The sequence below is a fragment of the Dendronephthya gigantea genome, unplaced genomic scaffold (genome assembly GCF_004324835.1).
Source record: "Dendronephthya gigantea isolate DGI-Jeju-01 unplaced genomic scaffold, DenGig_1.0 000020F, whole genome shotgun sequence".
In the NCBI taxonomy this organism is placed as follows: domain Eukaryota; kingdom Metazoa; phylum Cnidaria; class Anthozoa; order Malacalcyonacea; family Nephtheidae; genus Dendronephthya; species Dendronephthya gigantea.
In genome coordinates, this window is record NW_021163030.1 from 1,072,846 (window position 1) to 1,089,558 (window position 16,713).

General features: G+C 38.1%; 1 protein-coding gene across 1 annotated transcript; it reads right to left on the reverse strand.

The window, feature by feature from the left end:
• Positions 1-498: 498 nt before the first annotated feature.
• LOC114521607 (collagen alpha-2(VI) chain-like) lies at positions 499-2,579 on the reverse strand. Its single transcript, XM_028542098.1, has 6 exons — positions 2,435-2,579; positions 2,275-2,295; positions 2,063-2,107; positions 1,859-1,978; positions 1,536-1,778; positions 499-795 (listed from the first exon to the last, which is right to left on the reverse strand). The coding sequence occupies exons 1-6, from the start codon at positions 2,481-2,483 to the stop codon at positions 581-583; spliced, it is 693 nt and encodes a 230-aa protein (XP_028397899.1). The 5' UTR covers positions 2,484-2,579; the 3' UTR covers positions 499-580.
• Between the last annotated feature and the right edge of the window lie 14,134 nt (positions 2,580-16,713).

Genomic DNA, 16,713 nt, shown 5'->3' on the forward strand with positions numbered 1-16,713 from the left:
ACACAATTCCGGTATATTGGACCTTACCAACGGTTATAACATAACGAAATATGGTATACGATATACCATATTCCGGTATATTCGACTATGGTCGAATATAATGTTCCGCGGGTATACATTCGACCTTATACCTTAAGGAATATAGTATACTCGACCATGGACATGGTCGAATATTACATAATAAATGATAGTTCAAAATATCATATCAGTCAGAATCTGAACTTGAATGCTTTTGCTATTTTTGGGATCCTAAAGAATCCATGCAATATTTGAAGCATTGAGAAATGTTTGGCATTTGAATATGAACACTAAATTATCATGCCTCTGTTGGTTTCACTGTTGATCGATGACAAAATGATCAACGCACATTATATTCTGTAAGCTTAAAGAGAAGAAGGAGGGGAGTGTCAATTCTCAATTAAAATTGACTTGAATGAAATTATACTGGTGGAAAATTTTAGTTTTTGCTATGACATCATGTATTCGTTTTCAAATTTTATTCAGTATAGCTATAATAAATGATATTGACTATTCTAGTTCAAAGTGAGTTGCATAACAGCACGTAATGGAAGAACTTTGATTAAACTTTGCAGCAAACAGCGTAAGTCTCTTGCAGTAGTCGTTTGTAATATTTACACGGTGATATACATTTTGAATTCCCGTACATTTTTTCTGTCCCACAAGGTCCCCAGCAACGAACTATGACGTAACCAACATCACAAATCAATGTTGCATTCTGGCTTCTCACGATCTTGCAGTCAGCTCGACCTGGAGGGCCAGGTGGTCCAGTCACACCTGAAATATATAGAGAACATCACGTGAAGATGACAATCGATATTTTCCTAGCGTGCGCGCAGACGTGAAGAAAGTATACGAAAAATATATGAATTAGCGCGTCCTACTCTCCAAACATGAGCTGTGCGAAATTGTGTTTACAAAATTGTAATTCTTAGCCCATCAAAATGGACTATTTAAATCAACAACTGATCAAATGACCCAGGTCATTACATTTTACACTAATATACAAGCGTATATTACCAGTGAATTTACGTCTGCATGCAGACTATAGTTTTCCAAACCGTTGTCAAGAAGAAACCGCTGTACAGAATATGCCAAATACATGTGTGCGGATGAGTGTGTTTTGAAAGGTGCATCCAATTGAGATGTGCATCTGGTTGATCGAAAGCTGATATTTATTGTGACAAAATCAAACCTAAGTTGTGAGTGACTTTTCCGATAGTAATATCTGAGTCATTTTTTGATAATCTCAATAATATCAAAAGACAAAAGTTGATGTTTAATTCGATTCTTCAGATCCGCGTTCCCCCTTCTCGCCATCTCTCCCTGGTTCACCTTGCAATCCAATCTCACCTGGTATTAGGTATAAAATTTATAAATTGTATAAACACCCGTTTTGGGAAACCCTCGCAGCGAGCTTCCGAGTTGGTCGTTGCGATTAGTAGAAAAGAGTCTAAATGAATGCGCTTTGAACATACATTGGGCTTAAACTTGAATTACTATAACTTTGTATATACCTCTATCTCCTTTCTCTCCTCTTTCGCCTTTTTCGCCGTGTTTTCCTGGATAGCCAGGCTCACCAACATCTCCTTTTTGTCCTGGTTTTCCAGGGAGTCCCATTACGCCAGTTTTGCCTTGTAAACCAGGTTCACCTTTATCACCTCGGGCTCCTTGAGATCCTGCAGGCCCTTGGATTCCCTCAGGTCCAGTTGCTCCCGTGTCACCTTTCATACCTTGTTCTCCTCTTTGTCCCGGCTCACCTTCGAAAGAATCAAACCGATTTAGTCGTCAAGCTATTTCTGCTAGAATTTTAAACCCGGATTTGACTGCAGGAGTATACCTTTTTGTCCCGGTGGTCCCGCAGATCCTTTTCTTCCTTGTGGTCCTTGTGGTCCTGGAGATCCTTTCTCTCCTTTCATCCCATGTCTCCTCTGTTGTTTTCGTCGACGCCTAAATAAACCTTTTACATGCACATGCCATTTTTTAACATATTGTTATAATATAAATCTATCCGGCTTATTTACGAGCATTTTGATTTCCTCACCTTTCAATCTTGACCAACCAGGATCCGACATCCGCATTTCATTGTCTGCAATTGCAATTTATATCAAACTTTCTTACTGAACACGCATGCGTGAATGAGTGAGGTTAAATTTATACACAGATGTCACTGTTTTTTGGTATATAGCCTAGGTTTAAATGTATAAGTGAAATTATAAAGTACGGGAATGAATAAATTGATCGAATTGCAATTACCTTCCTCAAATGTCTCTGCAACTGTAAAATAAAAATTTAAAATCAATAAAGTATACTTCTCCGCGCGTGCCGTGCAAGCTCAACGCCAGGATTGAAATTTCATCTTATAGCTTCAGGAATATTGGAATAGTAAACATATTGAAATTTGTTTAAAACTTACAATTCAATGCAATCATTGCTACAAAAGCTAGCGGCAAAATCAGCTTCATCTTTTCGATAGAACGATACCGTTTTGTCTAACTCCTGAACGACAATGCTACCACCTTAGCAAGGACAGCAAGTTTTATTCTCTCTTAACGGGCAAAGGAAGTGAAAATAATACTCAGCTAGAACAATATCAAATATAAAAAGGAAGTCTCGTGGAAAGTATAAAGGCTTGATATAATATTCTCATCTCTGCATGAAGTGTTAGGAAAACTGACGGAAAACGAAAGCCGAAACATGCATGAGATGGACTTTAATTAAAATGTTTTTTGTCATACTGTTCAGATCACAGAAGAGCCCGAAAACCACAAAGAGACTATTTGAAAAAACGGAACAAAAGCTTTATAGGCTATTTTAAGAGACGGAGAAAATACATCACATGCACGCTATTGTAAGAGACGAAAAATATACATCTTCACTGAATGAAAAAGAATTTGGATATTTGACAAATGCAGGTTAAATGCGTCGTTTCTTTTAGGATATACATCAGTCTGTTCTAGTCATTCCAAGGGCATGCAGGAGGGTCTTTGGTAAAAGAGGTCCTGCCAGGGTAGAGATTAGAGATTAGCGGTTTTTTAGCTACTGGCGTTATAAACAAAAGGATATTATATATCAGTAGCGATACAGTACACTGGCGTGTTTCCTACAGAGATCTGTCTCGGTCACTGTTATGGAAAATATGAAATTACTTTTAATTATTTGGTTTTTTAATTGACAAACAATCAGGCTCGAAGTTGCTATTTACTAATGTCAATGCTGGAACTGAACATCTAATTCATGTCTACCGAATTAAATTCCAATATTTACGCAATGTTCATTTAAATAACCATCAATTCGTTTGAAAAAAACTTAAAATTGGTTTTGCCCTGGTGAATACAAATTTTAGTTCGCCGGTGTTTCTTTCTTTTTATATTGGCCATATTTTTTTGCATACAATACTTTTCATTCATAAACCATGTGTCTCGACAGGAAATATAGTCATATTGTTCGTTTGTTTCTTATTCTTTTTTCCGAATTTCCCCTTTTGATATCACAGACAATTGCGAGCTTTAGTTCCTCGATTCTTGACACAACATTGACACGCATTTTACCAGCGAGTATATCTTTTTGAAGCGATCTTTTTTGTGGTCATGCACAATCTGGAACTTATGATGTCACTGCGTAGTATACAATAAATCAGTATTTACCAAAAAATACTTTTAAAAATAGGCACGCAGCTACGTACACTTTGGGTGAGTGAACTAATTCCTCCTGGAGAGAAACGATATAAACTTTTATTATTAATATAAACATAGTGCATGGATTTCAGGTCTTTGCAGTACTTTTCAAAGTTTTTAGATTCAAGTAGGCAAAAGAAATATTGCTAACTAGCGACGTCCTTATTATCTAAGACAAAAGACAATGCATTTTATGTTGATCCTGAAAAGGTCGCGCTTCCTAAGAATCTGTGTCGGTTTCGCAAAATTCACACCTCCCCTAAAACAAAAAGGCCCGTTCGCCTACTACACAGACACACAGTACTTAAGATCTTGATGAAGACAAATGCTTCTAACAGACGCCGCGTCTATGAGAGAACAGCCGGTGTTTATTCAACGAAATCTGCTCACTTCGGCTATTTTTGCGCATGGAGCTATTGACTAAAGTCAAGCACTCCAACAAGTCAAGACTACTGGTCAAGACAGGAAGTCCAAAGTCCAACATGACGGGTCTATAATTCGAACGGCGTTATGGTTTCTGTCGAACGTTTTACAATTTAAATAAATTATGTTTCTGTAATTTCTTTGCAAGTTACACGGCTCAACTCGCAAGGAAAGTCAGTGTGTGAACCGCATTCACTTTTATTGGTTTTGTGATCACCTTACGCCAATCGCACTCTTAAATAATGCGTCAACTTCAAGCAACGTTTTCCTCCCAATTTTAAACGGAGTGAGTTTTCTTTCGAGAATGACGACTATTTCGACGTTAAAAACCAACAAGGATTGTTTCAAAACACTAAAAGAATATCAAAACTCTAAAATTTCTCGCTACTGAACATTTAAAAAACCTTTAGACGTTTAATTCAGAGACTCAGCCATGCCGAGACTGGGGAGAGCATTCAGGGGTTAATTAAGGTGGTTTTTAGTCGATATAAATATTTTTGCGAACCATATCCGTTCCATATTATGTTTAATAACAGTATTTTTTTGTATGTAAAACAAAAATTTGGAAAGCGTGCCAAAAAAAAAATTTGGGGAAAAACACCCAAAAGAGATCATCCAGCCTATGCCACAATCTAACCTGGTTATACAACCGGCTGCAATATTCAGCATAGTTACAACTACGAAAGGTGCAAGGCGGTTGCTATAGGAAGAACTCCCCCCCATAACTCACATCTTAACGGCCGTCTAAGGGGGAGATGCACTACGGCCCCCAGACCATGATGTATGTGCACCTAACCGTTACGTCTCAGTGAGAAACAGAGTATGCATCGCCACAAGCCTAGCGTCATAGACGAATCAGCTACAGTGGCTAGCCCTGAGAGCGAAGATAAATTTAACGTATTTAAGCTTTTCCTGGTCTCGGGGGGCGGTCCCTAACAAGTATATGCACAGAAAACGACTAATAAGGCACACGCTTGGAAATGTCAAGATTTAAACGCCTAAACGTTTTTTAATTGTTTCTAGCGAGAAATTTTAGTGTTTTTATATTCTTTTAGTGTTTTGAAACAATCCTTGTTGGTTTTTAACGTCAAAATAATCGTCATTCTCGAAAGGAAACTCAATATAAATGACTGAACGGCTTAGTTTGCTAAAATGTTTTGTCTATTTTGTGTTTTTAGTAGTATAGCCGCATGACTCGCTGGTACACGTTGGGCCTAAATTGTATAAATTTATTTCACAAGTTTTTATTTCACAAATTTTTAAATCGAAGTAAAGCCGCAGACATGCACTTAGCCGTTAAAGCCACAACCAATTTTGATGATTTGTTAGCGTTGAATCTATGTTTCTTTGGCGAGCTTTAGAAACGGAGGAGCATTTGAGATCACGTCATGAATTGAAGTTGTCGTTTTGTGGAATACTTGAGCAAGAACCGAGCTCAGAGAGCAGGGGGACAGGGTCAACGGTAAACATCGATAGTAGATCTGTACGATTGATCTTTAATCGGTTATGTTAGCGCTCTTTTAATATATCTTCTTAAATTAATATAAACACGAGTTGCCGTATAAATGGATCTGAGCGTAAAAGATCAACAAATCCTCAAAACTGTTATCCAGTTTCTTGTAGCCTTGGGTATTTGTCCCAACCTTTTTGAAGGAGTAGGTGCAGCCTTTAAACAAAGAACTAGTTTTGGTGATGCTTTGTGTGCTGAGCAAGACATCAAGTGTCCATGCAAAATGTTTGTATAAGTGTCTGGGTTCAGCTTATGTTACCTGCGTGGTTCGATTCATTGTGGCGAGGATTCGAATGGTCGCAGTTAGGTTTTTGTTGTCCACTTTCTCTACAAGTGCCGTCCCAAACTTCGAAGTTATGTATTTGAATATATATCAAAGTTGGGAATATATAACATTGAATGTGCTCTTAAAATGCCATGAACATGCCGTGTTGCTTGTTGTGGAATGAAATTAGCTACAGAAGATAATTCAGGCTGATTCATCAGATTATGGTCTATCATTGGATATTACCTGTATTACCATACTGCACTGGTCCTATACCCAACAATGGTGGAGTCTTCGTTCAAACTATCTCATGGATCAGTATTAATGAATAAGCTAAATCCAATTAGGAAAATCTTGAGTTGTTTTTCAATGTCAGATACTTGAATATGATTTGAAAACTCGCAGGGAAAGCCAGGGGATTTATCCAGACTTTTGATTGAAATTTCTCGGGCTGAAGGCACTAACGAGAACGCAGAGTTGACTGTCTGAATGTCTTTGTCGCTGTTTTACTGCTGTAAGGTTGATGAAGATGTTTGCTGTTTACGAATGATTTCTGGTATTGTACTATTGTTTAATTCATTGCCTCCTATATCATGCAGAGACTGGGGAGAGTATTCAGGGGTTAATTAAGGTGGTTTTTAGTCGATATAAATTTTTTTTCGAACCATATCCGTTCCATAATATGTTTAATAACAGTATTTTTTTGTATGTAAAACAGAAATTTGGAAAGCGTGCCAAAAAAAAAATTTGGGGAAAAACACCCAAAAGAGATCATCCAGCCTATGCCACAATCTAACCTGGTTATACAACCGGCTGCAATATTCAGCATAGTTACAACTACGAAAGGTGCAAGGCGGTTGCTATAGAAAGAACTCCCCCCCATAACTCACATCATAACGGCCGTCTAAGGGGGAGATGCACTACGGCCCCCAGACCATGATGTATGTGCACCTAACCGTTACGTCTCAGTGAGAAACAGAGTATGCATCGCCACAAGCCTAGCGTCATAGACGAATCAGCTACAGTGGCTAGCCCTGAGAGCGAAGATAAATTTAACGTATTTAAGCTTTTCCTGGTCTCGGGGGGCGGTCCCTAACAAGTATATGCACAGAAAACGACTAATAAGGCACACGCTTGGAAATGTCAAGATTTAAACGCCTAAACGTTTTTTAAGTGTTTCTAGCGAGAAATTTTAGTGTTTTTATATTCTTTTATGTTTTGAAACAATCCTTGTTGGTTTTTAACGTCAAAATAATCGTCATTCTCGAAAGGAAACTCAATATAAATGACTGAACGGCTTAGTTTGCTAAAATGTTTTGTCTATTTTGTGTTTTTAGTAGTATAGCCGCTTGACTCGCTGGTACACGTTGGGCCTAAATTGTATAAATTTATTTCACAAGTTTTTATTTCACAAGTTTTTAAATCGAAGTAAAGCTGCAGACATGCACTTAGCCGTTAAAGCCACAACCAATTTTGATGATTTGTTAGCGTTGAATCTATGTTTCTTTGGCGAGCTTTAGAAACGGAGGAGCATTTGAGATCACGTCATGAATTGAAGTTGTCGTTTTGTGGAATACTTGAGCAAGAACCGAGCTCAGAGAGCAGGGGACAGGGTCAACGGTAAACATCGATAGTAGATCTGTACGATTGATCTTTAATCGGTTATGTTAGCGCTCTTTTAATATATCTTCTTAAATTAATATAAACACGAGTTGCCGTATAAATGGATCTGAGCGTAAAAGATCAACAAATCCTCAAAACTGTTATCCAGTTTCTTGTAGCCTTGGGTATTTGTCCCAACCTTTTTGAAGGAGTAGGTGCAGCCTTTAAACAAAGAACTGGTTTTGGTGATGCTTTGTGTGCTGAGCAAGACATCAAGTGTCCATGCAAAATGTTTGTATAAGTGTCTGGGTTCAGCTTATGTTACCTGCGTGGTTCGATTCATTGTGGCGAGGATTCGAATGGTCGCAGTAGGTTTTGTTTGTCCACTTTCTCTACAAGTGCCGTCCCAAACTTCGAAGTTATGTATTTGAAATTATATCAAAGTTGGGAATATATAACAATTGAATGTGCTCTTAAAATGGCCATGAACATGCCGTGTTGCTTGTTGTGGAATGAAATTTAGCTACAAAGAATTCAGGCTGATTCATCGAGATTATGGTCTATCATTGGGATAACCTATTACCATACTGCACTGGTATACCCAACAATGGTGAGTCTTTGTTCAAAGTATCTCATGGAGTATTAATGAATAAGCTAAAGTCCAAATTATTAGAAAATTCGATTGTTTCAATGTCAGATATTTTGAAATATGAATTTAAAAAATCGCAAAGAAAGCCAGGGATTTATCCAGACTTTTGATCGACAGTTCTGGGCTGAAGGCACTAACGAGAATGCAGAGTTGACTGTCTGAATGTCTTTGTGCTGTTTTACTGCTGTAAGGTTGATGAAGATGTTTGCTGTTTATGAATGATTTCTGCTATTGTACTATTGTTTAATTCAGACTCAGCCATGCAGAGACTGGGGAGAGTATTCAGGGGTTAATTAAGGTTTTTTAGTCGATATAAATTTTTTTTCGAACCATATCCGTTCCATAATATGTTTAATAACAGTATTTTTTGTATGTAAAACAAATTTGGAAAGCGTGCCAAAAAAAAAATTTGGGGAAAAACACCCAAAAGAGATCATCCAGCCTATGCCACAATCTAACCTGGTTATACAACCGGCTGCAATATTCAGCATAGTTACAACTACGAAAGGTGCAAGGCGGTTGCTATAGGAAGAACTCCCCCCCATAACTCACATCTTAACGGCCGTCTAAGGGGGAGATGCACTACGGCCCCCAGACCATGATGTATGTGCACCTAACCGTTACGTCTCAGTGAGAAACAGAGTATGCATCGCCACAAGCCTAGCGTCATAGACGAATCAGCTACAGTGGCTAGCCCTGAGAGCGAAGATAAATTTAACGTATTTAAGCTTTTCCTGGTCTCGGGGGCGGTCCCTAACAAGTATATGTACAGAAAACGACTAATAAGGCACACGCTTGGAAATGTCAAGATTTAAACGCCTAAACGTTTTTTAAGTGTTTCTAGCGAGAAATTTTAGTGTTTTTATATTCTTTTATGGTTTTGAAACAATCCTTGTTGGTTTTTAACGTCAAAATAATCGTCATTCTCGAAAGGAAACTCAATATAAATGACTGAACGGCTTAGTTTGCTAAAATGTTTTGTTAATTTTGTGTTTTTAGTAGTATAGCCGCTTGACTCGCTGGTACACGTTGGGCCTAAATTGTATATTATTTCACAAATTTTTATTTCACAAGTTTTTAAATCGAAGTAAAGCTACAGACATGCACTTAGCCGTTAAAGCCACAACCAATTTTGATGATTTGTTAGCGTTGAATCTATGTTTCTTTGGCGAGCTTTAGAAACGGAGGAGCATTTGAGATCACGTCATGAATTGAAGTTGTCGTTTTGTGGAATACTTGAGCAAGAACCGAGCTCAGAGAGCAGGGGAACAGGGTCAACGGTAAACATCGATAGTAGATCTGTACGATCGATCTTTAATCGGTTATGTTAGCGCTCTTTTAATATATCTTCTTAAATTAATATAAACACGAGTTGCCGTATAAATGGATCTGAGCGTAAAAGATCAACAAATCCTCAAAACTGTTATCCAGTTTCTTGTAGCCTTGGGTATTTGTCCCAACCTTTTTGAAGGAGTAGGTGCAGCCTTTAAACAAAGAACTGGTTTTGGTGATGCTTTGTGTGCTGAGCAAGACATCAAGTGTCCATGCAAAATGTTTGTATAAGTGTCTGGGTTCAGCTTATGTTACCTGCGTGGTTCGATTCATTGTGGCGAGGATTCGAATGGTCGCAGTAGGTTTTGTTTGTCCACTTTCTCTACAAGTGCCGTCCCAAACTTCGAAGTTATGTATTTGAAATTATATCAAAGTTGGGAATATATAACAATTGAATGTGCTCTTAAAATGGCCATGAACATGCCGTGTTGCTTGTTGTGGAATGAAAATTTAGCTACAAGAATTCAGGCTGATTCATCGATGGTCTATCATTGGATATTACCTGATTACCATACTGCACTGGTATACCCAACAATGGTGAAGTCTTTGTTCAAAGTATCTCATGGATCAGTATTAATGATAAAGCTAAATCCAAATTAGTAGAAAATCTCGATTGTTTCTCAATGTCAGATATTTTGAAATATGAATTTAAAAATCGCAGAAAGCCAGGTGATTTATCCAGACTTTTGATCGACAGTTCTTGGGCTGAAGGCACTAACGAATGCAGAGTTGACTGTCTGAATGTCTTTGTTGCTGTTTTACTGCTGTAAGGTTGATGAAGATGTTTGCTGTTTACGAATGATTTCTGTATTGTACTATTGTTTAATTCAGACTCATATCATGCAGAGACTGGGGAGAGTATTCAGGGGTTAATTAAGGTGTTTTTAGTCGATATAAATTTTTTTTCGAACCATATCCGTTCCATAATATGTTTAATAACAGTATTTTTTTGTATGTAAAACAAAAATTTGGAAAGCGTGCCAAAAAAAAAATTTGGGGAAAAACACCCAAAAGAGATCATCCAGCCTATGCCACAATCTAACCTGGTTATACAACCGGCTGCAATATTCAGCATAGTTACAACTACGAAAGGTGCAAGGCGGTTGCTATAGGAAGAACTCCCCCCCATAACTCACATCTTAACGGCCGTCTAAGGGGGAGATGCACTACGGCCCCCAGACCATGATGTATGTGCACCTAACCGTTACGTCTCAGTGAGAAACAGAGTATGCATCGCCACAAGCCTAGCGTCATAGACGAATCAGCTACAGTGGCTAGCCCTGAGAGCGAAGATAAATTTAACGTATTTAAGCTTTTCCTGGTCTCGGGGGGCGGTCCCTAACAAGTATATGTACAGAAAACGACTAATAAGGCACACGCTTGGAAATGTCAAGATTTAAACGCCTAAACGTTTTTTAAGTGTTTCTAGCGAGAAATTTTAGTGTTTTTATATTCTTTTATGTTTTGAAACAATCCTTGTTGGTTTTTAACGTCAAAATAATCGTCATTCTCGAAAGGAAACTCAATGTAAATGACTGAACGGCTTAGTTTGCTAAAATGTTTTGTTAATTTTGTGTTTTTAGTAGTATAGCCGCTTGACTCGCTGGTACACTTTGGGCCTAGATTGTATGTATCTATTTCACAATTTTTATTTCACAGGTTTTTAAATCGAAGTAAGGCTACCGGCATGCACTTAGCCGTTAAAGCCACAACCAATTTTGATGATTTGTTAGCGTTGAATCTATGTTTCTTTGGCGAGCTTTAGAAACGGAGGAGCATTTGAGATCACGTCATGAATTGAAGTTGTCGTTTTGTGGAATACTTGAGCAAGAACCGAGCTCAGAGAGCAGGGGAACAGGGTCAACGGTAAACATCGATAGTAGATCTGTACGATCGATCTTTAATCGGTTATGTTAGCGCTCTTTTAATATATCTTCTTAAATAATATAAACACGAGTTGCCGTATAAATGGATCTGAGCGTAAAAGATCAACAAATCCTCAAAACTGTTATCCAGTTTCTTGTAGCCTTGGGTATTTGTCCCAACCTTTTTGAAGGAGTAGGTGCAGCCTTTAAACAAAGAACTGGTTTTGGTGATGCTTTGTGTGCTGAGCAAGACATCAAGTGTCCATGCAAAATGTTTGTATAAGTGTCTGGGTTCAGCTTATGTTACCTGCGTGGTTCGATTCATTGTGGCGAGGATTCGAATGGTCGCAGTAGGTTTTGTTTGTCCACTTTCTCTACAAGTGCCGTCCCAAACTTCGAAGTTATGTATTTGAAATTATATCAAAGTTGGGAATATATAACAATTGAATGTGCTCTTAAAATGGCCATGAACATGCCGTGTGCTTGTTGTGGAATGAAAATTTAGCTACAAAAGAATTCAGGTGATTCGATACCTGGATATTACCTGTTACCATACTGCACTGGTATACCCAACAATGGTGAAGTCTTTGTTCAAAGTATCTCATGGAGTATTAATGAAAAGCTAAATCCAAAATTATTAGAAAATCTCGATATGTTCTCAATGTCAGATATTTTGAAATATGAATTTAAAAAATCGCAGAAAGCCAGGTGATTTATCCAGACTTTTGATCGACAGTTCTTGGGCTGAAGGCACTAACGGAATGCAGAGTTGACTGTCTGAATGTCTTTGTTGCTGTTTTACTGCTGTAAGGTTGATGAAGATGTTTGCTGTTTATGAATGATTTCTGCTATTGTACTATTGTTTAATTCAGACTCCATCATGCAGAGACTGGGGAGAGTATTCAGGGTTAATTAAGGTGGTTTTTAGTCGATATAAATTTTTTTTCGAACCATATCCGTTCCATAATATGTTTAATAACAGTATTTTTTTGTATGTAAAACAAAAATTTGGAAAGCGTGCCAAAAAAAAAATTTGGGGAAAAACACCCAAAAGAGATCATCCAGCCTATGCCACAATCTAACCTGGTTATACAACCGGCTGCAATATTCAGCATAGTTACAACTACGAAAGGTGCAAGGCGGTTGCTATAGGAAGAACTCCCCCCCATAACTCACATCTTAACGGCCGTCTAAGGGGGAGATGCACTACGGCCCCCAGACCATGATGTATGTGCACCTAACCGTTACGTCTCAGTGAGAAACAGAGTATGCATCGCCACAAGCCTAGCGTCATAGACGAATCAGCTACAGTGGCTAGCCCTGAGAGCGAAGATAAATTTAACGTATTTAAGCTTTTCCTGGTCTCGGGGGGCGGTCCCTAACAAGTATATGTAAGAAAACGACTAATAAGGCACACGCTTGGAAATGTCAAGATTTAAACGCCTAAACGTTTTTTAAGTGTTTCTAGCGAGAAATTTTAGTGTTTTTATATTCTTTTATGTTTTGAAACAATCCTTGTTGGTTTTTAACGTCAAAATAATCGTCATTCTCGAAAGGAAACTCAATATAAATGACTGAACGGCTTAGTTTGCTAAAATGTTTTGTTAATTTTGTGTTTTTAGTAGTATAGCCGCTTGACTCGCTGGTACACGTTGGGCCTAAATTGTATATGTATTTATTTCACAATTTTTATTTCACAAGTTTTTAAATCGAAGTAAAGCTACAGACATGCACTTAGCCGTTAAAGCCACAACCAATTTTGATGATTTGTTAGCGTTGAATCTATGTTTCTTTGGCGAGCTTTAGAAACGGAGGAGCATTTGAGATCACGTCATGAATTGAAGTTGTCGTTTTGTGGAATACTTGAGCAAGAACCGAGCTCAGAGAGCAGGGGAACAGGGTCAACGGTAAACATCGATAGTAGATCTGTACGATGATCTTTAATCGGTTATGTTAGCGCTCTTTTAATATATCTTCTTAAATTAATATAAACACGAGTTGCCGTATAAATGGATCTGAGCGTAAAAGATCAACAAATCCTCAAAACTGTTATCCAGTTTCTTGTAGCCTTGGGTATTTGTCCCAACCTTTTTGAAGGAGTAGGTGCAGCCTTTAAACAAAGAACTGGTTTTGGTGATGCTTTGTGTGCTGAGCAAGACATCAAGTGTCCATGCAAAATGTTTGTATAAGTGTCTGGGTTCAGCTTATGTTACCTGCGTGGTTCGATTCATTGTGGCGAGGATTCGAATGGTCGCAGTAGGTTTTGTTTGTCCACTTTCTCTACAAGTGCCGTCCCAAACTTCGAAGTTATGTATTTGAAATTATATCAAAGTTGGGAATATATAACAATTGAATGTGCTCTTAAAATGGCCATGAACATGCCGTGTTGCTTGTTGTGGAATGAAAATTTAGCTACAAAGAATTCAGGCTGATCATCGAGATATGGTCTATCTGGATATTACCTGTATTACCATACTGCACTGGTATACCCAACAATGGTGAGTCTTGTTCAAAGTATCTCATGGATCAGTATTAATGAATAAGCTAAAGTCCAAATTATTAGAAAATCTGATTGTTTCAATGTCAGATATTTTGAAATATGAATTTGAAAACTCGCAGGGAAAGCCAGGTGATTTATCCAGACTTTTGATCGACAGTTCTTGGGCTGAAGGCACTAACGGGAATGCAGAGTTGACTGTCTGAATGTCTTTGTCGCTGTTTTACTGCTGTAAGGTTGATGAAGATGTTTGCTGTTTATGAATGATTTCTGTATTGTACTATTGTTTAATTCAGCCTCCCATGCAGAGACTGGGGAGAGTATTCAGGGGTTAATTAAGGTGTTTTTAGTCGATATAAATTTTTTTTCGAACCATATCCGTTCCATAATATGTTTAATAACAGTATTTTTTTGTATGTAAAACAAAAATTTGGAAAGCGTGCCAAAAAAAAAATTTGGGGAAAAACACCCAAAAGAGATCATCCAGCCTATGCCACAATCTAACCTGGTTATACAACCGGCTGCAATATTCAGCATAGTTACAACTACGAAAGGTGCAAGGCGGTTGCTATAGGAAGAACTCCCCCCCATAACTCACATCTTAACGGCCGTCTAAGGGGGAGATGCACTACGGCCCCCAGACCATGATGTATGTGCACCTAACCGTTACGTCTCAGTGAGAAACAGAGTATGCATCGCCACAAGCCTAGCGTCATAGACGAATCAGCTACAGTGGCTAGCCCTGTGAGCGAAGATAAATTTAACGTATTTAAGCTTTTCCTGGTCTCCGGGGCGGTCCCTAACAAGTATATGTACAGAAAACGACTAATAAGGCACACGCTTGGAAATGTCAAGATTTAAACGCCTAAACGTTTTTTAAGTGTTTCTAGCGAGAAATTTTAGTGTTTTTATATTCTTTTATGTTTTGAAACAATCCTTGTTGGTTTTTAACGTCAAAATAATCGTCATTCTCGAAAGGAAACTCAATATAAATGACTGAACGGCTTAGTTTGCTAAAATGTTTTGTTATTTTGTGTTTTAGTAGTATAGCCGCTTGACTCGCTGGTACACGTTGGGCCTAAATTGTATATTTATTTCACAATTTTTATTTCACAAGTTTTTAAATCGAAGTAAAGCTGCAGACATGCACTTAGCCGTTAAAGCCACAACCAATTTTGATGATTTGTTAGCGTTGAATCTATGTTTCTTTGGCGAGCTTTAGAAACGGAGGAGCATTTGAGATCACGTCATGAATTGAAGTTGTCGTTTTGTGGAATACTTGAGCAAGAACCGAGCTCAGAGAGCAGGGGACAGGGTCAACGGTAAACATCGATAGTAGATCTGTACGATGATCTTTAATCGGTTATGTTAGCGCTCTTTTAATATATCTTCTTAAATTAATATAAACACGAGTTGCCGTATAAATGGATCTGAGCGTAAAAGATCAACAAATCCTCAAAACTGTTATCCAGTTTCTTGTAGCCTTGGGTATTTGTCCCAACCTTTTTGAAGGAGTAGGTGCAGCCTTTAAACAAAGAACTGGTTTTGGTGATGCTTTGTGTGCTGAGCAAGACATCAAGTGTCCATGCAAAATGTTTGTATAAGTGTCTGGGTTCAGCTTATGTTACCTGCGTGGTTCGATTCATTGTGGCGAGGATTCGAATGGTCGCAGTAGGTTTTGTTTGTCCACTTTCTCTACAAGTGCCGTCCCAAACTTCGAAGTTATGTATTTGAAATTATATCAAAGTTGGGAATATATAACAATTGAATGTGCTCTTAAAATGGCCATGAACATGCCGTGTTGCTTGTTGTGGAATGAGAATTTAGCTACAGAAGAATTCAGGCTGATTCATCGAGATTATGGTCTATCATTGGGATATTACCTGTATTACCATACTGCACTGGTATACCCAACAATGGTGGAGTCTTCGTTCAAACTATCTCATGGATCAGTATTAATGAATAAGCTAAATCCAATATTAGTAGAAAATCTGATGTTTCAATGTCAGATATTTTGAAATATGAATTTGAAAACTCGCAGAAAGCCAGGTGATTTATCCAGACTTTTGATGACAGTTCTTGGGCTGAAGGCACTAACGGGAATGCAGAGTTGACTGTCTGAATGTCTTTGTCGCTGTTTTACTGCTGTAAGGTTGATGAAGATGTTTGCTGTTTATGAATGATTTCTGTATTGTACTATTGTTTAATTCATTGCCTCCATCATGCAGAGACTGGGGAGAGTATTCAGGGGTTAATTAAGGTGTTTTTAGTCGATATAAATTTTTTTTCGAACCATATCCGTTCCATAATATGTTTAATAACAGTATTTTTTTGTATGTAAAACAAAAATTTGGAAAGCGTGCCAAAAAAAAAATTTGGGGAAAAACACCCAAAAGAGATCATCCAGCCTATGCCACAATCTAACCTGGTTATACAACCGGCTGCAATATTCAGCATAGTTACAACTACGAAAGGTGCAAGGCGGTTGCTATAGGAAGAACTCCCCCCCATAACTCACATCTTAACGGCCGTCTAAGGGGGAGATGCACTACGGCCCCCAGACCATGATGTATGTGCACCTAACCGTTACGTCTCAGTGAGAAACAGAGTATGCATCGCCACAAGCCTAGCGTCATAGACGAATCAGCTACAGTGGCTAGCCCTGAGAGCGAAGATAAATTTAACGTATTTAAGCTTTTCCTGGTCTCGGGGGGCGGTCCCTAACAAGTATATGTACAGAAAACGACTAATAAGGCACACGCTTGGAAATGTCAAGATTTAAACGCCTAAACGTTTTTTAAGTGTTTCTAGCGAGAAATTTTAGTGTTTTTATATTCTTTTAGTTTGAAACAATCCTTGTTGGTTTTTAACGTCA